At 32.7% G+C, this 25,608-nt stretch overlaps 1 protein-coding gene and 1 long non-coding RNA gene across 4 annotated transcripts in view; one reads left to right on the top strand and one right to left on the bottom strand.

The window, feature by feature from the left end:
* Positions 1 to 25,608, top strand: part of LOC149907064 (uncharacterized) — a 58,864-nt gene that overhangs the window by 18,322 nt on the left and 14,934 nt on the right. For all 3 annotated transcript variants that reach the window (XM_090104136.1, XM_090104134.1, XM_090104135.1), the window contains 4 exons: positions 7,706 to 7,769; positions 16,238 to 16,353; positions 17,081 to 17,251; positions 18,948 to 19,071. In XM_090104136.1, coding sequence (XP_089960262.1) covers positions 7,706 to 7,769; positions 16,238 to 16,353; positions 17,081 to 17,251; positions 18,948 to 19,071 — 475 coding nt within the window. The remainder of the gene's footprint in view (positions 1 to 7,705; positions 7,770 to 16,237; positions 16,354 to 17,080; positions 17,252 to 18,947; positions 19,072 to 25,608) is intronic.
* On the bottom strand, positions 21,953 to 23,915 carry LOC149907066 (uncharacterized). Its single transcript, XR_016456964.1, has 3 exons — positions 23,626 to 23,915; positions 23,438 to 23,499; positions 21,953 to 23,363 (listed from the first exon to the last, which is right to left on the bottom strand). It is a non-coding gene; the product is annotated as an uncharacterized LOC149907066 (long non-coding RNA).

Raw genomic sequence — 25,608 nt, forward strand, 5'->3', positions numbered from 1 at the left:
CTGATAAGGAGTACAAAAAAATCATCCGAATGTACATTTGTTCGTCGTACTTGAAGATACATTTAGGGCATTGACTCTGTAGAGTTTTGTGACTCAACTTTTGACCTCCACCTTTTGGTAGAGCGGTATTTTTTTTTCTATTTTCATGACTAAAATTGGTTTTGGTGCGGCGAACCCACATCTTAAATAACCTCTTAAATGAACAATACATTCTCATATATTGATACTTATTCTATTCGCGATCAATGAAGAAATTCTATGAAAAATATACGCACTATTTTATATCAAAGTAACACATAATAAAAGATAAACAGGCGTTCATAAGGTTATTATGTTATATCTTTTTGGCAGCCATTTTAAGGGTTAGGATGGCCAATATAAGGATATCGCGATTTCGCTACCAGCTTTTTTGTAAAGGCTCATAGAGCTGCCTCAATAACAATAGGTTGCGTCAGTTTTGCGCTTAAGCAAATAGTATAATGACTCCATTATTTTAACCATCAAGGTTAGGCAATTACAATAATATTACTGTTTTGTATTCGCGATAATATGCTCTTCTCATCAACCGATTCGGTCAGTAATCAAACACACATATACATTTACTTTCGCGTTTACAAATACAGGGATGCTTATTGCTTATGGATGTGTGTGATTGCAGTATGCACAGACGTTCCAAATATATATAACTTTTGTAATAAGTTTTTAATTGCGTTATTAAGGCTAATAAGGTTGTTAGTGTGGCGCGTAAATTAAGGCAACGTGAAGCACATCATTATTTTGGTCGGGCGCTCTCGACTCGGTAAAGAGTGACGACTAGAATACATTAACACTTCTGCCAGAACAAAAAATACCTAATTACTGTCGAAATTTTCCTTTCAAAGTATGCACGGTAATAAATTATTCCGATAGTGCGCTTTGTCGTATTTGCACGCTAATAAATATCGTCACAACCATTCATATTGTTATTTATATAACATTTATGGGTATGTCGAATGATTTATTCGCACTTGCTTAATGAAGGAATAGTTATGTAATAGAAAATATTAAAATGGTATTTAACTGACTACGTCGCGTCGTCATGATGTCCGTGGTTTTTGTCTATGTATTTTTGGCTTTATACAAGAGTTAAGACGATTATTAAAGCCATGTAATAAGTATTATTTATTATTTCTTGTGTAATACGTCGATATTGTGGAGGTATTGTTGTTATCTACTCTATGTGTCATATTCTAAACAACAAACGTAAACAAACTAGTTGAACATGAAAGCTCACTAGAATTTCTCTCGAAGAAGTTCGACGATATGCAAGCTGATTCCTCGTCACAGACATTAACTACAACTGAATTAAAAGTCAGTACTTCTACTATTGACAATAATTTGAAAACTCTTCAAAATAAGGTTAACCAATTGGAACAAATATCCAGAAGACATAATTTTGAATTACATGGCGTACCTGAAAAAAAGGATGAGAACTTAAGTTCAATTGTGTCTAACTTGTTGGATAAAATATCTGTCTCGCTTCCCAAAAATGCTGTAATTTCTTGCTATCGTGTGGCCAAACGGGTGAAAAGTACCGACCGCCCGCGCACTATTTTGGTTACATTGATGACTCCTAGGCATCGCGATATGATATTATCAGCAGTGCATCGCTACAACAAATCTAACTCGAGGAATGTATTGAACTCGCTTGACCTCGGTGTTGTAGGTGAAGTTAAACAAGTTTATGTAGCTGAAAATCTCACACCAGAAATGAGACATATTTTCATGGAGGCTAGACAAGCTTCTAAGACACTTGATTACAAGTTCGTGTGGGTTAAGTTTGGGAAGGTCTATATGAGAAAAAACGAACATTCTCCAGCTGTAATCATCAATAGTCTAGATAAGATTAAAAATCTGCCTTAGTCTTTACATAATTATCTGCATCTACATTTAATTTTTATAATTATTATTATTTTTTTTTAACCGCTGCATTATGCTAATTTTTTACCAGAATGTAAACAGAATTAGAAGTAAGCTTCAGGATTTCTTTTTAAATGTATTAAACTGCAATTACGATATTATCTGTTTAACAGAAACTAATCTCGATCCTTCAATTAAAGATAGTGAAATATTGGATAATCGCTATAGAATTTTCAGGAGAGATCGGGATAAGTGCACTAGTCATAAAATTTCTGGTGGAGGTGTTTTAATTGCAGTAAAAAAAAAATTACATAGTTAATAGAGTTTTCGAATGGGAAACTAATGTGGAATGTATTTGGCTAAGCTTAATTAACTTTAAAAATAAACACATTAGCAAAATTATAAAAATATGTCTAGTGTACTTACCACCGGATCTTTCCATTGATAAACTGAAAGCTTTCTATAATAATACTACTGAGATTTTGTCAGGATCCGATGATTCTTTTATTTTACTGGGGGATTTCAATACTCCTAACTTAGATTGGATTAATTGTAACGCGACGAAAACTGCTACTCCTAGACCTTTGTTTAATGACGTTAAAGTCAACTTAATTTTAGACTTGATGACTTATGGCAACCTTAACCAGTACAATTTTATCAAAAATCGCACTCTGGATTTATTTTTTGCCCGTTTGATTCCGGTATCACTTGAACCCTCAATCGCACTTAGTAAAATGGACGTTCATCATCCACCTTTTGAAGTGTGTGTGAATGACATTCACGTCCCGTCCCTCGAACCATGTAAGAATAATAAAATCTTAAATTTTAGAAAATGTGATATAAATAAATGTAAAGATGAACTTAGGAATATTGATTGGAAGGTTCTCCTTTCCTCCGCGGATATAAATGAAAATTTAACACAGTTTTATGACACTCTAAATCTCATCATTAAAAATAATACACCTTATAAGCAACAAAGAAATTCATCAGTACCTATTTGGTTTAGTAACTCTCTAATCAAATGCCTACGGGAAAAAGAGAAATTTCATCATAAATTTAAAATGTATAAAAACCCACGTGATTATGACACTTTCTCTCTTTTGCGTAAAAGGTCTAAAAAGATGATGAAGGAGTGTTATAACAATTATTTAAAAGATGTTGAATCGTGTCTACATAAAGGTAACATTAAATTATTCTGGAATTACGTAAAGAGTAAAAATAAATGTTCAAGTTTTCCCCAACTAGTTAAATATAATAACATTGTTGCTACTAAGGGTCTGTCAAACATATGCTAAATATTTCCATTCTGTATATGAAAATAATGCCATTGTTGAGGATCCCGTCCACAACAATTGGTCTAATTGTCTTAACAAAGTAGTAATTGAAGCGCATGATGTTAAAAAACTTCTTAAACAATTGGATCCGAACAAGGGTCCTGGACCGGACGGTATTCCATCTCATTTTGTTAAATCTTGCTATAACGAACTCACCTTACCACTTTATATAATTTTTAATAGATCTCTATCTACAGGCATCTTTCCTGATTTTTGGAAGATCGCTCACGTAATTCCAATATTCAAATCCGGCGATAGATCGGACTGTTGTAATTACAGACCTATCTGCATACTAAATTGCTTTGCTAAAATATTTGAACGTGTTATTTACAATCAAATTTACAATTTTGTTAAACCTTTACTTATTTCTGAACAACATGGATTTGTCGCGCGTAAATCAACAACATCTAATTTAACTGAATATGCTGACTATCTCCTAGAAACTTTGGACAACAAAGGACAAGTGGATGTCATTTACACCGACTTTCAGAAGGCGTTCGATAAAGTCAACCATGAGCTCCTGATTAAAAAGCTGATGATTTGTGGCATACATGGGAACTTATTGCGTTGGATCATCTCGTACATTAAAAACCGCACTCAAATAGTTGCTCTCAACGGCTACCTATCTGAACCCTATTCTGTTCCTTCCGGTGTTCCCCAAGGTTCCCATCTTGGCCCTCTTTTGTTCGCGGTTTTTATAAATGATGCACCCTTACGATTTAATATAGGTAGTAAATGTCTACTTTATGCGGATGATCTGAAACTATATAGAAAAGTCGATAATATTGCTGACTGTCAGTTGCTTCAAGAAGACTTAATTGCTCTTCATGCCTGGTGTAAGAGAAATTTAATGAAATTAAATACCTCTAAGTGTCATGTTGTCACATTTACTAATAAAGTAAACAGTATTAACTTTTCGTATCAAATTTCAAATATTATCTTAGGTCGTAAAGAATTCATACGAGATCTAGGGGTGACATTCGATAAAAGTTTATCATTTATCGATCATGTCGAATCTACTGTCAAAAAAGCCAATCAAAATTTAGGCTTTATATTACGAATGTCCAGATCTTTTAAAAATAAAAATAGTGCCCTAATTCTTTATAAATCTCTGGTCCGTAGCACCCTTGAATATGGCTCCTCAGTGTGGTCTCCATTCTACAAAACACATATCGACAAGCTCGAATCGGTACAAAAACGATTTTTACGTTCTCTATGCAATCGTGAACACCTTAGAAGATCCTTGCCCACCTATGACATTCGACTTAAATATTTCAATTTGGATTCACTTGAAATGCGACGTAAATTCATTGATTTAACTTATATGTATAAAATTATCAATAACCTAATTCACACCGATATGCTTTGTAAATTCTCTTTATATTGTAACGCTCGTGTCACTCGGAACGCTAAACCCTTCTATATACCCGCCACTCGCTTATATATTTCTTATAATAACCCAGTATATAGGTTATGCCGACTATATAACGAAATAGTTAATAAAGATAACACTATTGACATATTTTCAAATAGTCTAGCCAGTTTTCGTCGCCTAGTACTTACTGCTCTGCGTAGCACCTGAAGCATACGGATTTATGTCGAATCTTGTTAGCCTAAGTATATCTTTTATTGTATTTTTTTTATTTTTTATTGTTGTGGTAACAGTATTTTTAATTGTTTTTACATCTTTCACACTCTAAACATTTGTGTATCCATAGAATAGGCTTATACATAGAACGTTATCAATTGTACTTGAATAATTTGTTTGTTATATTGTTGTATAAGCTGTTTGGAAACTAATAAAATAAAATAAAATAAAAAAAATAAAATTCTGCTACGAGAATTAGAGGAGATATATCAATTAGGGATTTCAACAATTTTTAATATCATTGCTAGGATAAGGGGATTTTCATTAAAACAGTTATTCAAATTAATAAAAGTTATTTTGTTTCAATATCTACTAAGTAATTTAAATGCATACCTATATTTATGTCGCTCATAAAATTAATAGATACAGGAGCTAATTATTTATAAAAAAACATAATATACAAAACCGGTCTAATTTGAATGAATTCGTACTGAATGTTCAAAATATGACAGAATCCTTGATTAAAACAAACACAGACAGAGTCGGCGTAATAGCTATGGTATTTGTTTTAACGTGATTAAACTATTCTTTATTTCAACAGACAATAATTAATCACCTTCCTGCTATAAAGTCTATTTTACAGTCTATATTTATTACATTTAAATGTGATAGAGTTTCGGGGTAATTCCGTATACGGGTAATACCAATAATATTTAACCAACCTCGTGATTATTGGCATTAGGTACCTAAAAATGAACGCTATTATTATGCTAACGGCTAACCCTATTTATTTTCTTAAAATCAGTAAATATGCATCTATCTATGTCTATCCCTATTTACTTTCATACATAACGTAAAACTACATCTATCCATAGTCTATACCTTCAACATTATGATACATCCACGGAATAAAACTAATACAATACCTTGAAGTATAACAATGTTGATAATCCTCAGTACCAACGTTAGAAAGTGGGGTTGTACAAAACACGTGTGTTCATAGCATGTACAGTACTATACGCCAATCTACCAACTTTCACGCGACAGACACGTGCGAGTTAAATATAGCTAATAATAATTGTTTGTGTGTGGATTCGTTTAGCAAAGGATACTTTTATTCGTATAGATACGATTCATGGCGAGATAGCCTAATGTGTAATGCATGTGAAGATTCTCCTCAATTTTGATTTTATGCTATACTGAATGCTAGGTAAAACGTACATGTGTATTATTCACGTCAAGCGTTCAAGCGTTTTGATTCATGGAACCACTAAATAATTTACTCTATACTTCCTGAGAGATTTGTGTTTTATATTGAGAATGATACTTCATAGATACCACTTGAAGTTAATACAAAATTATTTCTGGATATAGGTGGATTGTATTTGTACCATAGTTGTTCTTATCAACAATAGTTTTGTAAGAAGTGTATTTTAATGTTAATAGTGGTGAAGAATAAAATAAAGTTTATTTCAATTGAGAGTAAAATTTGTTTATTTCACAAATTAATTACCAGTTAAATACTTACATATAAGTACCATAATACGTTGAGCTTACTTCGTGTATATGATAATATATCCACAGTAACGTTTCGATGTCAGAAACGTAGACGCTGATTCATTTTATATTTATAGTTGTTTTTAGTTTACGCGTCCACCAGTTCATGGGCGCGACCTTAGGAACACATCAATTTTCAGTGTAGGAAATGTTTTATTCATCTTTTAGTATGGTTTTACTAAGTACAAGTTTCAATTATAACTGAAAATTTCTGAATACGAAAATTTATGATTTTATAATAATTAAATGAAAACCTTGAAAATTTGTGAAAGCAATTCATTTTTTCGTTTCACTATTTTGTTTTCTATTTTATCTCATTTACTTAAGTGCTTCATCCGCAAGTTCAAATTACTTTTCTAATTGGATCAGAAACTGCGGTACAAGTTAAACCTTTCACGGCACTTTGCTTCTGAACAAATTTCAGAGATTTCTGCTTTATTTCTTCGTTATCAGGAACTTCAGCTCGCATTCAGTTATTTATATGGCTTAAAATGAGTTAACCTTATTATCTTCGTTAAATTAATGTATTTATTTAATTTGTGTGATTTATAATAATTATAAATTGCATACATATTTTGTACGCATCTTTCATCTAAGTTAAACTTTAATATTAAAAACAAGATAAAATCGAATATAGCAAGCATAATATATAATGCACAAAATAACGATTGTTAAAATATGTAAGTGAATATAACAAGGAATCTTGTTATGATTACACAAGGCGCTTATGTTTAAAATTTAAATTATCAATTGTACGACTTCTACGGTTTTTTCAAACAATTCATAACTACAATGAAAAATTTAAACATTATAGGTGCCAGTTGTATTAACATTGAACAATACAAACAAATGAGATAAGTGTCTAGACAATTTGATGATTTCACATTTTAAAGTTTATAATCAACTAGCTGTGCCCCGCGGTTTTACACGCATTGCTCCGCTCCGGTTGTCTTAGCGTGATGATATTATATAGCCTATCTTTTCTCAAAAAATGGGCAATCTAGCAGCAAAATAATTTTTCAAATCGGACCAGTAGTTCCTGAGATTAGCGCGTTAAAACATACAAACTCTTCAGCTTTATAATATTCAGTATGTATTAGTATAGATAGATCAGGCAATACCTTAGAATGAACACAATTTTGAATGTGGTATTAATCTCATAATAACATATTCCAGACCAGGTTTTCCCATATAATCGTGCTACTAAACTACTAATTGTATGACCACTACGTTAATTATTTAACTAACATAATTTGAGTTGTTATTGGACGAGCTGCAACTATTTATAATTCACGTATGAGTAATATTGTTCAATGTTTGTTTGCAGGTCATGGAAACGAAGAACATGATCTACATTGTTTCAGAATACGCAAGCAAAGGAGAAATTTTTGGTGAGTCATTATTATGGAATTGTGTTCGGTTTATCATACTTTGATACAATATGTTAAGCAGAAATTAAATATAATTTCCCGATCTAGATACAAAGTATGCATATCCAATGGACCAATATCCATACCAATATTATAAATGCGAAAGTAACTCTGTCTGTCTGTCTGTTACTCAATCACGCCTAAACTACTGAACCAATTTTCATGAAATTTGGTATGGAGATATTTTGATACCCGAGAAAGGACATAGGCTACTTTTTATCCCGGGAAAATGACGCAATCCCGGAAATCCCACGGAAACGGGAACTATGCGGGTTTTTCTTTGACTGCGCGGGCGAAGCCGCGGGCGGAAAGCTAGTTAAATTTATTATATACAGGACAGGCATGCTAGGAAAAATATTGCGTGTTATATCTAATACATACATAGTATTATATTATCTGTGGTTGTATCCTTGTAATATCAATGTTATATTCGAAACAAATATTAATATTAGTTCGAACTTATCTTTAGTGACACAATATGTCCGCTCGTCCTTGTTGCCCATAAATATATTATATAAGCACTTAATACGAAATAATAATTTAATTATGATCCCGTTCATTCCGCGAAAAGCTAAATTTGATCAAATTTCCACACTCCACAGTCGCGGCGGGTTATGAAATGATAATATTAATTGGCTGTCCCGGACAAAGCAACCCTCGTTAAGAGCCCGTTATTCATTGTCAGATCGCGATATTGCCCTATATCGGATATTTCGAAAAATATCAACCTTTATTCGGGCGCCATATATTAATCTTATACATTTACTTTTAAAGTCCCGTATCGGAGAAACGTTTTACAAAGACTGCTATATATTTATTACAGTTAGGAGACCTTATTTAGAATTACAATTCATAATTACCGTTGATAATAACCTACGCAGTTATCAATTATTATAGGTGTTATATGTTATTAAATATTTATACGGAAGGTTGCGTAGGGGCATTAATAGTTGTGTATATTTTCTCGTTTCGCCCACTGCGTATGTTTGAAAACATTGAAAAATTTAACCTTAGCTACTATGTAGGCGATGAAATCTTCCGTGACTAATACACATTACGCAATTTTGACACAGTGTTCCTTAAAAATTCAGTTTAAAAATACAACGCCCATATTAGGTGTAGGTTCTAATATAGTTAAAACTAGATGTTATTAACACCTGAAAGTTTCGTGGCACGATACAATCATTCAAAATATGCACGTGACTCACCGAAAAAAAGCTAACTTACGCTAAAAATAGAAAATACAATTAACTAAAACGTGCTCCAAAATCGCTTAGAACACACCAACGTAAGTTCTTGGCCGCTTAGCGTATGACGTAAGCAGGCTTGTAATGACGTCACTGCTCCGGGGTTGTAGCCGAGGGATGGGGAGACGCAATTTCGTATACAGCCTATATATAACTTATCTAGTTATAGATATTTAGCCATGGCAACTCTATATGAAATGCAGATAACAATACTCACTGATACGACATTTGTATTATTATGCTCGCCACGCAGCGAGGATTTCGAGAATTAGCAAAGGAACCTGTGTTGCGAATAAAACAATTACTCTTGTGTTATATTATGATAATGTCAACATTGAATATGATTGACTGGGACATTATTCATAATATTCTTTAGAAATACATTTCAGTGAAGTGAATAATGTGCTCAACAGTAAATGATTTCTTAATCTTATTGTTACTGATAGGTTTTCTAATGTACAATTTAATAATGTATGTAGCTACGCCCTTTATAACATGTGTACATAGTGAATACGAATTACGATCAATACGAAGCGTATTAAAATAACGAATGACTTTCAATAGGACCCTTCTCTCGTTGTTAAATATGTATCTTCTTTTGAATCGTATCTCCCTTACATTTCTTTTACTTCTCAATTATACTTGGAATGACCTGAAAATGTAAAGTTAACTCGTTTTGAAACCTTATTCTTATTCAACATGTTTATGCAGATTTCGATACGGTCTTTAAATAGACTTCCTGCGAATTCAGGTCTACCTCTTTGAATATTTTTATGTCTGTTATCGCGGGACCTTTGCTCCATGCATTGTACTACGGATTGCATTTTTAATCTACTTCCTCTCAAAGCAATGACATAAACGTGGTTTTATATTGTTTCATACGCATCAGAGCGTTTTGTTATAACAAAGCACGGACAGAAGCTGTTGAAAATGGAACAACTGATTACATTTGTGCTCGTTATTAATGAGGTAGTTTTCATAGGCTTTATCATTTATGGATGTCTTAAAAATTCATAATAAATTAACAAATTAAACCTTTTAGTGCACCTGCATAGTACGAATGAGTAATATTCTCTAGCACCTGCGTCTGTTGGCAGGTCGTATACGTATACGTATACTACAGGGTGGCTCTGAAATACGTTGACAACTTATTTTACGATTTATTTTATTTTTATTTTACTCAGTATATCGGTGACTACTTAATAACAAAAATACAGTATTATTTTAATGTAAATATCTATTTATTTTCAAAATAACCACCTTAAGCTTTAATACAAAGGCTTAAACGTTTTCGGAAGTTTTCGACGATTTTCCGTACCTCCTCTTCAGATATTTTGTCCCACTCACGAGTAAGTGTTGCCTTCAGCGCGTCTACACTTCTGTGTGATGTTGCACAGGCCCTCGCCTCTAGAATTGACCATACGCTGAAATCCATTGGATTAAGGCCTGGCGAAAATGGAGGCCATTCCTTGGAACTTATGAACTCTGGGAATTGGTCCATACATCACTACTGCACATTTGAGGCCATGTGAGATGGAGCAGAGTCCTGTTGAAAAGTCCACGATGGTCACCGAAGTGCTGCTGGCTCCAAGGAAGAACTACACTCTCCAAAATATCGCGTCGGTATATTTCTTGATTCATTTTCACACCTTTTTTTACGAAAACGAGAGGAGTTTTGCCTGTTGAGCAAATGCCACGCCAAACCATGACTGAATCCGGTCTTTGCCGATGGGGGATAATTGCTGTGGCTCCAGGGCGACAAGAAGAGTAAACTCTATCGTTTCGGCGGTTATGAGACTGTTCAATCTGAAAAAATTTTTCATCTGTGAAAAAAATATTTTTCCACGCTTCACCAGCGGAGCGCGCTTTCAGTAAGCGACGTCTTTCAAGGCGTATTTTTTTATCTTTATCATCCAACCGCTGCGCTTTTCGCAGCTTGTATGCTGTTAACTTGAGCTCATTTTTAACAACTCGTTGTAACGTTGAATGACTTACACCTAAATCTCGAGCCATTTTTCTTACCTTGGCTTGTGAATTGCGGGTCAATCTTTGTTTGACGATATGTCGAAGCCTAGGCGTCCTCACAGTTCTTTTTCTGCCTCTTCCCAGACGGTCACCAAGATGGCCAAGCTCATCGTAGCGTTTAATAGCAGAAGAAACTAACTGCCGACTGATATTGAGCAGTCGCACTATCTCGCACTTACCGCTTACCAGCCTTATATAAGCATATTATTGCAACTCGTTGAGCAGACACAGTAAAAAATGACTAATTTTTAATTTATTCTCTTCACAAATAGCGTTAAGTTGGCGCCAAAACATGTGAAAATAATAATTAAAAAACAAAAGCAACGCAGCATGTCCCATTTTTGAAGTTTATTATTTTCAAATTTGTCAACGTAATTTAGAACCACCCTGTATAATGACGTTTAATAAGTAATAATATTAAATGGCCCAATGTGTTTCATGCTAGTACGTTTTATTTTTTCATTAAGATGGCTTTAAAGATTAATAGTGGGTAATGCCAAAATGGTAAATTTTATTTGGTTACAAAGATTACAATAGACATTAAGTATTAACGATACTGAAGAACGTTAACGAATTTTGTTAATGTATGTTAAATGGTCCATTATAGTTATATGTATATGTATTGTATTCGTCCACAATGAGTAGGTCAAAACTCAAAATGTATAAAAGTTGTTTTCCACGTCTGTCGTATAGTTTTTTCCGTCCGGTCATCCTTGCTTACAGATAATATGTCTTTATTTTTCCTTATTTTTGTGTGAAAACTACAGTCATACAATTTTGAATTGTTATGAGCTATTTTGAATATAACTTTATAGAAGAATGGTTCAGATATATAAAGTAGGTGGACGGAATATAATCGCAGATTAAAATTAGTGAGACTGTATAATATTATGGAGGTACATATTATGTACTATAGTTTTATTGAACGATTATCCATGTTCACTTCTGTAATCTATTTACGCAAAAACACATTGAGTAAACCAATTTTATTAGATTTTTATTACATTGCCACATGAGGTCACTAATTTCTGATGATAACTTCCTTATTGAAAAAGGTACGTGAACTGTTCATATTTATGAACATAGTCGTGTTAATTTTGTTTGTATGAATGTCGGAAATATGTTATTCAAAGTAGCGTCTTATCTTTGTTTTGCGACAGCTACGCCTACACCTGAATAATACAAATCTTATATGAAATTTACGAAATGTACTCGTATTCGCATGGATTATCTCTGTGATATTAGCTGATAAAAGTATCATACCACCTACGAATTTAACAGTATTAAGAGGTTGTACCTACTTTGAAACGAGTGCGAGTAACAGGATTACTAACTAGGACAAAGAACTCATTGTTAGTTTGGAGGTTAATGTATCTTATTTTGTCCACATCGTCTGGCGCTAATTATATTTGTATGTTTCTTTATAATGTTGGTTTTCAATTACCTAATGGTTTAAATAAATCTTGACTATGTTTATTTTAAGATTATATCTTCTCATTAGAGTCTAAGTTCCATTATAAGGAGGGAAGATTAAATCTTTGTTTGTTTTTTTGCTCATACGATTTAACTCGACATATTTTAAAAATTAAATTGCCACAGGAAATATACATCTCTACTGAGTAATATGTATTTTTAATAAATTTAACCGCGGGTCCACCCGGGCGAAAGCGCGACAGGCGGCTATCGGTCAATTAAGGAAAGCTGGCATGTTCACAGTACTCACACTTATGCAATTTCACTTACAGTATGTTCAAAAATAAATGCGACTCTAGTTTCATTTTAGACTTGAATTGAAAAATGGGTGCGTTGTAGATAAATATATGCAAATATAATTATGTACTTATGAAAGCTCTCATAATTTACCTGTAAAATTATAATTTAAAAGTAAATCAATTGATGAAGTTAATTATTTATTCTAATAATAATCAATTGGATAAAAGTATTAATAATCATTCAATTATCAAATAATAATTAAATTTCAGGTCATAAAAACAATACAAATAACACGTGCGCTTACTCCCAACACACGGATGGTTGTTTTGATAATGATTTAAATAGCGGGCGTTTTTTTAATGATGTGATTACTCTGATTATTAATTAGTAATTTGATTTTTGAAAAAAAAAATGCCGATTATAGTCAAAATTTATATTTTTCTAACAAGATCCTTATCATCCAAATTTCCACCTTGGTGAGAAAAATTGACATTTCTAATGAAAATGAACAAAAAATTAAATGATTTTATTAAATACTGTAAAATAGTCTATAATTCTTCCATTTACTGTATCACAAAATTCTTCATAGATTTTTAGATATTCGTACTACACCAATTACATCACCCTGTATTTATAAACAATTGCAAAATATGACACATACATAGGCCGGGAGATACTGACACAAAATTTCGGGTCATTTGTAACAGAATGGCGGTTCTACAGAGGTCTTATTACGCAATGACTAAAAGAAAAATGATGGTCAGAACTCAGAACGCTGGTACCGGCGGACTAGTCGCGTGGGCGTTAGTCGAACTCGTCGGATAAATAGCGAAAGTCAAACGATTTGTAACACAAAAATTTTAGAATTCACCGATAGCCCATAAAAAAGATGTAGGCGGTAGTGTCATGCCATACTTTTCCGGTGTAACTTACAGCCCCCCATACCGACGCGATGCGTTGATTAAAAAAAAAAACAATTCAAACATTTGTACCAGGCTAACTTTTGCACAGGTAATCATCATCGTGCAGACATTTACGAAAATCGCCATGCCATACTTTTCGGACGATTCCAAATGGCCACCATACCGCCGAAAATCTGCAAAAAAAAATTTTTTTTCGCCAAACAATTTGTACCAGTATTGCATATGGATTTTTGGAGAGTATTTGATAAAATGTGACCATTATTATATTTGCCATACTTCTAGTAGGGGGAAAAAGTGCTGCCATACTTGAAAATTAATTTATTCGTCACGTTTCAAAAATACGACTGTACAATACGTAAAATATTTTTTTACAGTATGGGATCATTATATTCTGTTTGTTTGTATACAATTCTACCTAGAAAAAAATATCGCAGATTGCAAACATGGGGCGGATGATTGTAAGACTTAAGCCAAGACGTAAAAAAAAAATGAAAAGAATTGGCGATTTGTACCAGTACGGCATTTTTGGAAAGTATATGATGCAACGTGACCATTATTATATTTGCCATACTTTTAATAGAGGGAAAAATTAGTGCCATACTGCTACAAATCGTTCAAACTACGAATAAAATCTTACAATAAGAAAAAAATCTTATACACATTCGCCACCTCCCACAGGTATGGCATTATCACACTTCTATTTATAATCATTCAGGAGTTGTTGAAAAAAAAATGTAGGGTGGTACAAATCGTTTGGCGAGAAAAAAAAATTCAAAAATTTGCAGATTTTCCGCGGTATGGCGACCATTTGGAATCGTCCGAAAAGTATGGCATGGCGATTTTAGTAAATGGCTGCACGACGATGGTTACCTGTGCAAAAGTGAGCCCGGTACAAATGGTTGAATTGTTTTTTTTTAAATCAACGCATTCACGTCGGTATGGCGGACTGTAAGTCACATCGTAAAAGTATGGCATGACACTACCGCCTACATCTTTTTTAAGGGCTATCGGTAAATTCTAAAATTTTTGTGTTACAAATCGTTGGACTTTCGCTATTTATCCGACGAGTGTGACTAACGCCCACGCGACTAGTCCGCCGGTACCAGCGTTCTGCCCATCATTTTGCACGCCTCATAAGCGAAGCGTTGAGGTGGGTACTACTGTCACTTCGCGCAAAACATCTGATTTTTCAAACTTAAAATGTCTTTATGTATCATACATTGCACTTGTAAGATAATACATACACACACATATTAAGAAAAAACACTATTTTTAACGTTCATGATATTTTTGATGACATTTTTGTTATTTAAACTAGTTAAAAAACAGTTTAAAAAAGTTCTGTCTTGGACGTCCGTGTGTCTGTATGTGCGGATCCTTTTTCTTGTTAACACGATAGCGACCGAAATACTTTACTAATCGAGTCTTTTTTTTTCTCTTACGCTTGAGTATGCTCAGGAATAGAACCCTTTCATTTTTCAGGGTCTGATTCGATGTGGTTTAATTGTTATTAAATAAACAAAAATAATAATTAATAAATATTTATTTAAAAAAAAATATGAGGCGTGCACTTTTGGATTTTCCAAATTTTTCTTTTTGTATCGGTCGTACTAAGACCCCTCTAGACCGCCATCCTGTTACAAATGACCCGAAATTTTGTGTCAGTATCTCCCGGCCTAACATGTGCAATGTGTAAATGTGTTGACGTTCCAGCTCTTCTTAATATACCTTATACTGTGGGCGGCTAGTATACAAGTAGCTAGCAATTTATATTAGTTTGTAATTTTGTTTGTCACATACGCTTGATCACACACAAAGAGCTTGCGCAGCGGACGTCTGCGTTCATGTAGCTTTCAATAACATTGAAATAATTTATTCCGGATTATATTCACGTCATATATATACATTTCAATTAGAAATTTCTTCTTTATTACCCTGTATAAGGTAGGTATGTTATTTAAGTAAACGAATTACGAAATAAAGAAGTATTACTAGCACCGAAACGGATGTTTGGTGGGAGTTATTTTTTGCCATGTTTTTAAAACAATAAGAATAACAATCAAAACAAATAAGGCTTTGTAAACTAGGAATATTATAAGTTCGTCTTATGATATTATATTATTTATTTAGATATAAGTTACATATCAGGTAAAATTAAATTTATTGACATGATTTTAAAAGAGCAACTTTGGAGTTTCTTGCCGGCTCTTCTCCATATATACTGCTTTCCGAATCGGTGGTAAATGTTAAAAATATGTAATGACGATTCGAAAGTGCTTCTAAAAGAAGTCTAATTGAATAAATAAATGTTTGAGTTTGAGTTTAACATTACGATTCCTTCACATAGACTGAACACTGCGAAGTAGGGCGAATCGCACTTAATTATAAGAAACATTTCAAATTATATTCGTTATTTAACATCTCTTAAGACAAAGACAGTTTTAAATTAAATTATTTTTAATTTTATTCTTTTGTAACCGTTACGTAAATGAAGAGTTGGAATAACAAAAGGACTTTGCAGATTACATCGCGAGGTATGGGCGGATGGCGGAGCAGGCGGCGCGACGAAAGTTTTGGCAGATACTTTCCGCGGTCGAGTATTGTCACGAGAGGCGGATAGTGCATAGAGATCTTAAGGTTTGTACACGAAAATTTATACCACTATTCTACACTGTGATTCTACATTATTAATAGGTCCATTGTCTCCCATTGTCTCCTAAATCTCAAAAGTAGAATGAAAATGCACGTAAATTGGAAAATAGTCTTTTTGAAACGAAAGTCGAAGTATTTTACAAATACTTCGACTTTCGTAATTTTGGAAAGAACAAATAACTTTTTCGCCATTCAATGCCGTCATTGTTTCTTGGCCCAGCTGGGGAACGGATATTAAGACATTCAGTGCAATATAGACGCGATGTCTGAAACTTGCTGCCTGATATTGATTTTGAAATAAGAGCACATTCAATTCATGTATGCGAATTTTGATACTGTAAAAGCAACAATCTTTTAAAATAACGAAAGCAACAGGGTTGCGGAAAACCTCTTACTAAATTAAAACAAACATTATTAAAAATGCTTTCACTTTAATTTAATCCTTCTCGTCCGATAATGGGTACAACATCGCTGAAATTCAGTGCATTTTCCTTAAAGCAAGAGTAACTACAACCAAGTATTTTAATCAAAATACAAAGGATTTAAAGGACTCCGTGTCTCATACTTAATTAGGGATTACTGTTAACATAGTTAAACCTCAGTCCTTTGCAGAGTACATTCAAACGGTTTGCTGGAGTGATATATCAAACCCTAATCCGAAGTTTACCCTTGAAACTTTAGTTGGCCACTAAATCTAACTTTTCCCATCTAGGCGGAGAATTTGTTGCTGGACGCGAACATGAACATAAAGATCGCAGATTTCGGATTCAGTAACTATTATGCGCAAGGAGAACTGCTTGCTACGTGGTGCGGGTCGCCTCCGTACGCGGCCCCAGAAGTGTTCGAGGGCAAGAGGTATACGGGACCTGAAATTGATATATGGGTAAGTCCTTTTTATACATGAAATGCAACGGTTTTGAAAATTGATGTGCATTTGTACCAGACAATGGCTCAAGGAAGGTTATGTTTTTTGCGGGGTACCGTACTTATATTTATTTGGTACGCTTTGTACCAGACAATACTTGATAGAACCATTAGCATATTTTGAGGTATTGTTAAATTGAACTTAATTGTAAATCAAAATCTTGGTTTGCAAAAAATGTCTTCCAAATTATTTTCTCAAAGGTTGGCCATTACACCCACTCGGTGTTAAAAAGAAAGTTTTTATAATAGGCAAGTGTTAAATAAAATTTGTAAGTTTTCATTTTCGCGCAGTCGAGTTTTGTTTTTCAATAATTACTGGTGGGCGTAATGGTTAACGCACCCACGCAGGACTCCAGATTATCGCGGCTCTACTCTGATGGAGTCTCAATTGATCTTGAATTCATTAATTCCACAACAGTTTGCAGATGAATTAAATTTTATGATATTTTAATTGACACGGCCTATATCGGTTTCAATTTGAATTTTCCTCGAATTTTCCCTTTTAGTTTAAACTTGGCATTATATTTTTAAAATATGTATCTTCCTACAGAGGAAATGGTTAAGTTGTATAAGGCATTATAATAAGTAGGTACAATTTAAAAAAAAAATTGCGATATTAAGAACGAACCATTTAATTTTTTCGCGATTTGTTACGCCTTACGAAAGTGGCATTTTGCATCTCATAAATTTGTTCTGGGACGTTTATCCTATGATATGTATCCAATTTACAAAAAATTTATTTTCTTATAGAAGTAGGTTATAAGAACAAAGCATTCCAGGAGAATTATGCCTATATGGAAGTTTTCCTTACACGTCGTCTCCACATGTTCGTTTAAATAGTTTTTGTTTACACAACTAAAATAACAGCTAGGTGATTAAGTATGATCTTGACCGCGGTTCATTGACCTTTATAAAACATACGAAAATATTAAATTGAAAAAAACATTAGCATTTCGTCATAATGATAAAGTCAATAGAAGGTAATTTATAAACTATTTAATATGAATATGTATTTGATAGAAACATCGAAATTCGACATTAAAAGAATTATTGAAATTAATTGCGTAATAGTATCTTTTAAATTTTAATGCATACAGTAAGTAATTCTATGAATATAATATTAAATACATTTCTAAATTCTATGATATTTCATTTTGATAGATTTATTCATAAAATCAAAGGATCCTATCAAATGGCAATCCAATCTTCGGAATTGCCCTATTTTCATAATCACCCCTTTATATCCCAAATACCTCACGAATGATAAATTGATATCGTAAAATTGAACAGTATCGACAGCAATTTACCAATATTTTACTAAATAAATCTACCACTTTAATACGTCTAATATTTTATTACGCTCCAAATAAATTCGATATCAAATAAAACAACTTACAAGAATATGACGTAACATAATTTCTAATTTATCTACCTTCATGTCCGCACTTAATTGCATTGTGTAATTGTTAATTAAAGACATAGGCTCCTGAAATACAGTTTTTACTATTTAGAGCGTGAGGTCATTTTAAATTTTATTTGTACTAATAAATATTATGTGTTTTGGTGTAGAAATCAATTAAACATGCTTTATTTATAAGTTACAAGTGCAATAAACCTACAAGAATCAAAGAATGTGACGTCACGAACACTTTCAGAGTCTCGGGGTGGTGCTATACGTGCTCGTTTGCGGGGCACTGCCATTCGACGGCTCCACACTGCAGTCCTTACGAGACAGAGTGCTGTCGGGAAGGTTCAGGATACCGTACTTCATGAGCGAAGGTATGTACCACTAGCTGCTCCCCGCGGTTTCATCCGCTTGACTCCGCTTCTGTTGGTCTTAGGGTAATATATAGCCTATAGCCTTCCTCGATAAATGGGCTATCTAACACCGAAATAATTTTTCAAATATGACCTATGTTCCTGAGATTAGCGCGTTCAAACATACAAACAAACTCTTCAGCTTTATAATATTAGTATAGATTACATACTATTTTGGATTCCTTTTAATTATATGGATAAATAAGTTAGTTGTCTGTGTTCTTTTGGTAATACTAAAGTAAGGATTGGACAGGATTGTTACGATGAAGACCTTTTCTGCGATGTCTCATTAAAGTTTGAAGTGGTGTGGGTATTTGGCGTTATTCCATGAGATAATTGGAAAGAAATAAAAGGTTATTTACTAAGAGCAGAGATAACATTGCATGCAAACTTGTATTTAAACCTTATAAATATTCCATAGTCACTATACCTTTAACTTACTTGGTCACACATTTGTAATTTATGTAACAAAAAAAAAACAAATCATCTCGACTCTACCTAAAACTTACTTATAAGGTTAAACATATATCGTATTTTTATTAATGTTTTATGTATATAATATGTATGTAATATTATACAATATGCATTTAAAATTCATGTTAGGAAAGCGTGATTCACAAGGTTAGGAAATATACATAAGGAAAATCGTGACATTCAATCGAAAATCCAAGTAACGTTTGTATGTTTTTTTATTAAGGAAACTGTATGAATCGAGTAACTAATTTTAATTGGATTTACGTGCTTTTTATTATATTTTAAATGTAGGTAAAAACAGAGTTCAATTAATTAAATACAATAATAATTTTACATAGGCAATAATCAAACTAGAAAGGATTTGATAGATTCAATCTATTTTATAAATTCAAAAACATAGTAGCATACCTAGAATACTTTAATGTGTAGATATAACTTAAATTCATAAAAAAAACAATAAATCTCCTTAGAAAGGTCCTCTGTATTACAAACATTTTTTTTTTCCAATAATATTTAAAGTATGACGTCATTATCTTAACGAGACAAAAGGCGAGTTGAAACAGTTTTTGCTCATAATGGAAAAGGAGATTTCCATGACGCTTCAAGCATATTGTCTAGTTTAATATCCGTCTTTATGTGTTAATCTATGATCAGAATGGATAACACAAGAAGCTTATATCTAATACACTGGAGATTGCACTATGACCATTAACTTGTCACAAGAAAATATAACCTTGAATGACGTCAGTGTTGTTTTTTGTCTCTTTCTGTGGGTGACCACACTGGTTTGTATATTCAGGATTTTTCGAAATAGAAAAAACTAAAAATCATGGTCTATAAATAATAACGACATATATTTTTAACAGTATTTTTATTATAATTACTGGTCAACTTACAAGAATTATCACCTTTATACGACATACAATTTTAATTGGTAGAGAATGATAGTTTTAAATAACGCTTGATAACTTTTGGCTACAAAGCTTGGATATTAACCGATATACTCATATATCATTAACATCCTTTGTAAATAGAGGAAAGTTGTGTTTTGCATCAGATGCTGTTTACCAAATTGTAAATTACTCGGATCTTCTTTTTAAACGCGTTGCTTCGACGGGTCAACTTCAAGCCAAAAACATCAAATTAAAACTGTTTATATAGCAGTATTTTTTTTCTGGGTCGTAATCCTCAGTAATTTTACCCTTGATAGGCACATATATTTCTTTTTACTTCATTTTTTGGAAAGCTGAAATACGTAAAACAAAAAAATATTAGGTTAAAAAGTATAAATTTCAATGTAAAAAAGAACAAACCACAATATGTGAGTGCAATACCGATGTCGTGTGTTGTTTCATTACTAGTATAAAAAATTTTTAAATGGTGTTCTAAATGTTCATCATAATATTGTTTAGCAATATATTATCGTCGCTATCCGTAAAAACCCATCATCATGGTTACCTTACTTGTTAAATTTGTTTGTTGAAAACTTGTTGAAAAATGATGAAAGTATTAGGAAAAGAACTTATTTAACATGATTGCTTAGTAAAATGATGATAAATTTGACGATTTTTGCCATTAAAATGATTCTTAACAGGTAAATGCATGAGTATTGAGGAATATTGTAAATAACGTAAATATACACTTGCCTGTGAAATTATAGGCCAGAATTTGGTGTCCAAAAACTTCTGCAATTTTTCACAATGCAATACATTATTAATATTCGGAAAATATTTATTAAATACGCAACAATATTAACTTAAATATTCGAGGCGACGCAATTTTTTTGACACTTATGCCATATTGTCAAAGTGAGAGTTGCTACAATTTTATTATGGTAACTACACATAATCAGGGAGTATCGCTTTTTAATAATTGGTTGAGATACTTATTTTATTTAGCATAAATAATAATTGTCTCATCCAACAATGCTTCTGAATGACATTGTTGGCAATTTATCAACAAACTCATGTACAAAAACTAACCTTTTGCACAGAATATTACAGCATACATAGTAGCCTTGGGAAAACTTCGTATTAACAGTGGCAATACCAAGTTAGGTGTGAAAGTGATAGAACACAACAATTTTCTTGTTACACGTCAAATGTTCATACCGAAATCTCCAGTGTATAAGATATAAGCTTCTTGGGATAACATTTAACTCAGTATGAACTTATTACTTAATAATATTGACATGTCTTAGTAACTGTACAAGATATTAACATAGTGACGTTTCATGTTAGTATTTACATCCAGTGTTTAACATTATAATTTTATAACAAACTGCGTGATAAGATTTATCCAGAAACTTCTTATGCAATGCCGTTATTGTTTTAAGACGATACACAAAAAAAAATCCACTGCTTGGCGGGCGGAGTCTAATAGCTCGCTATCGCGAACGCGGGTGTGCGCGAAGTCATTCTTGCAAACTCGCCGCGCTGCCGCTGGCCGACTCGGGACAAACATGTATGGAGTCGTCATACAGTTATAATATTCTTATACATATATTTAATTGTTGATTTATTGGTTTTATTTTCTTGCTTATAAACAAATAATCTTCTTTTTAACAACTACTTAGACATTATTAATAATTATTATTATTTCGTAATGTTTACTTTATTACAAAATAATACAGGTTATAAATAATCTTTAAAATAACAAAAAATATTGTTACTCTGAAAAAATGAAATGGTACTCAATAACGCGGACTACTGAATGGATTTAGATAGAATTTGATGCTGACGTAGATATTACGTCATGCCCAGAAATGAAAGGTAATATTTCTGAAAGAAGTTATAAACCCTAATTCTTCTCAGTCAAAGTCAAGAGTGGAAGATATCACTAATACAGTAAAACTGATGCGAAACTTTGGATGTTAATTTGTATATTTTTTTGTTAGTTGTTACTTAATCACGTCAAGACTACATTACCAATTTTGATAAAATATAGCTAATTGCCTGGATTTACACAAAGGATACTTTTTATCCGAACTGAACACTTCTGTGGGATAAGACAGGATTCACGATATAATCTAATTCCACGCGGGCAAAGCCGCGGTCGGAATGATATTTTTTTAAATAAAAAAATTGTTTAAAAAAAACACAAAATATATTGACGCATGTATTTATTTTTTGCACTCTATTATAATTGTAATTATTCATTACAAATAATCAAAATAAAATAGCCAGAACAAAGTTAGGCCTTGGTAGGGTAGGTAGGCAGGTACAGCAATGTGAGACGAACACTGGCTTATTTATACCAATAATAATGTATTATAAACATTAAATTAAGTTTACTTTCTAACAACAAAAATACATAATATTAGCTAATGTGAAAGCGAATCAACCAATCATCACACAAAAATGAAATGTGCACACAAATATTCATCCAAATCGGTTCATGTCATTAGGAGGAGTGACTGCAGCGCCATCTTCCGGGCCCAATTGTGTTTTCAGATCACCCAGGAACTCAATTTAATATACTTACACAAAATTTTTCGAAATGAAAACTCACATTACTATGTAAATATGAATATAAACCTGTTTTATTACTAAGCAATTTCCCGCACAGGTGCAGTAAGTATAAATGAAATAAATATCAACATCAAATTCTTTATACAACATACTTATCTACCACCTTCTAAGAAATGTAATTCTTGAAATTATTTCGTATTTTTTTTAAATATAATACTACTCCAATGAGCTCCTGTTCCATATTATGTCCGCCATACTTCCACTAAGTTCACCATGATTTTTTATTTCTTTGCACTTTGTTGCTTTTTGCTAAAAATGGAATCATGCGATAAAACCAGTAGAGCTTTGATAACATACATTTTTGACTGAATAAAGGTACTTACGAAGGAGTGGATTCACATTGTGAACAATCAGTGGGTTTATTTTCCTTCTGGATTCCGGATTTCTGAAAAGATTATTTATGCTATAAATGAAAAAATCTTACACATTCGTTATGTACTTAAAACAGGGGTACATATCAAACATCGTCTATAATACAATTATCATCAAATTTAAAATAAAACCAACTTACTTCATTAATTTGTTCCAATTGTAAGCATTCTTTTTCCTCCAACCTTTATGTTTCTTCTTCTTATTTTCTTTATTGTCCCCATTTGTCTTATCGTGTTGTCACCCTTTTTTACGATTGCGCGAGCGACACAAGTTCCCCGTGTGACGGCCGTAGCGGGAATGACTCGTGCAGCGATCGGGGTAGGAAGGTACAGGGCGGCTCTCGCTATATTGGCTGGTCGCGCGCTAATTTCAAGTATTTCTTGTTTATTTCAAAACCATCGCATATTTCAAAATTCTAACACGGTAGACGTATAGGTTGTATATTTAATAGTTAATATCCAAAAAGTCGTAACTTTACGTTTGTTATTTTGAAGATGCCAGAGATTAAAAAAAAATAACAATGATAACTTTGTATTTTTTTTCTATCGAGAAAATATCATGGAATCATGTTTCTAAAACGGTAGACGTATTGTGTTACTATTGAACTTTCTTGTCAAGAATTTTCATCACGACAACTTTAATAATATAAAAATTAGGAAGGTTTGAAAAGGGCCGTAAATGTTAGAAAAATTAATTCATCACCTTAAGGAAAACGCGAAAGTATAGTTACTACTAATACTATAGAGTTATATCATCTGTGGTATAGTCTATAGGTAAAGTACGGTTGTATAATAGAGTTTATTCCTATTTTTCGAGTTTGATGAACCGGCAGCGTGGATTACGAGCTTTTGGTTGAACTTTCAAAGCCAAGTTGGGGATTAACTGTGGGCGATAAGTAGTAAGAAACTTTGCCGAAATAGAAACCGCAAGCCAAATATTTGCGATTTCCGTTATGTTTATTTTGTTTTTTTGCTGTTGGTTTTAAAGAGGACTAAGAATACTTATTTCTTAGTAGTGGGTTTTTTAGAATTATAATAATAAATGCCTTTTTATAAGTGCGTTTTAAATATGATAAAACCAAAAATTTCTCATTATAGTATTCTGTTGAAATGGAGATTTTACATTCTATTCTAATTCTTCTGCATCTGATATTTTTTTATCACCTTAAGTTAACAAAATGAATAGCATACGTTTTATCCAAAGTATTTCATTATGCAGATTTATTATTTCATTACATCATAGGGAGATTATGCAGAATGGGAAATTTTTCGTAATAGTATCAATATTTTAAACAAGTAATTCAGTATAAAATTGCGAAATGAATTTATATTCCACTATAAACATGTCCCTGCTCCCGATGTTCAGTTCGGCGGGATGCATGATTTAGAGGCGATGACGTCAGCCACTGCTTATCGATTTCATTATGTTTTTATCAATATACTTCCCAGGGCAATCCGAAAACGCTCGTTAATATCACGTAATTGCTTTTAACCTACTTGGAGATTATTATGTGTAAATACTAGGTACTAGGTACATGTAATATTCATGTAATTATAGCGTTCGCGGTAAAACCACGATACATAAGTAGTTGCGAGTTTGCGATACAGTCGAATCGTAATTAATTGATACATTTTTAAAACTTAATTTTAATTGAGCGCGCTGTTTTCAATCAGTATGGTTAATTAATCATTTTAGGTATTGCAAATTATGTAAGTCAGGCAATTGTGTAAATAGTTAATTCAATTTACGTAAAATTTATTAATTATAATAATCACTACATAGTAGGTATAAAACAAAGTCGCTTTTCTGTCCCTATGTATGCTTAAATCTTTGAAACTACGCACCGGATTATGATGCGGTTTTTGATTCAAGAGGAAGCTTTTAATACCTATATAATTTATAAGGTTTAGGACAAAGCGGGCGAAGCCGCGGGCGGAAAGCTAGTATAAATTATAATGATTGAGTGGACCTAGTTGTTATTGTTTTCACGCAGGTACCACAATGAACCTTCGACAAAAATTATCTTTGAGTACATCTGTAATTAGCACTATCTACGCGCTTTGACGTAAATGTGATTGAGAAAAGATAAGATAATTGTTAAAAGACTACGAACATATTTATT

The sequence above is a fragment of the Colias eurytheme genome, chromosome 7 (genome assembly GCF_061535395.1).
Source record: "Colias eurytheme isolate Ceu_HAF_F1 chromosome 7, ilColEury1 Martin Lab GWU primary, whole genome shotgun sequence".
In the NCBI taxonomy this organism is placed as follows: domain Eukaryota; kingdom Metazoa; phylum Arthropoda; class Insecta; order Lepidoptera; family Pieridae; genus Colias; species Colias eurytheme.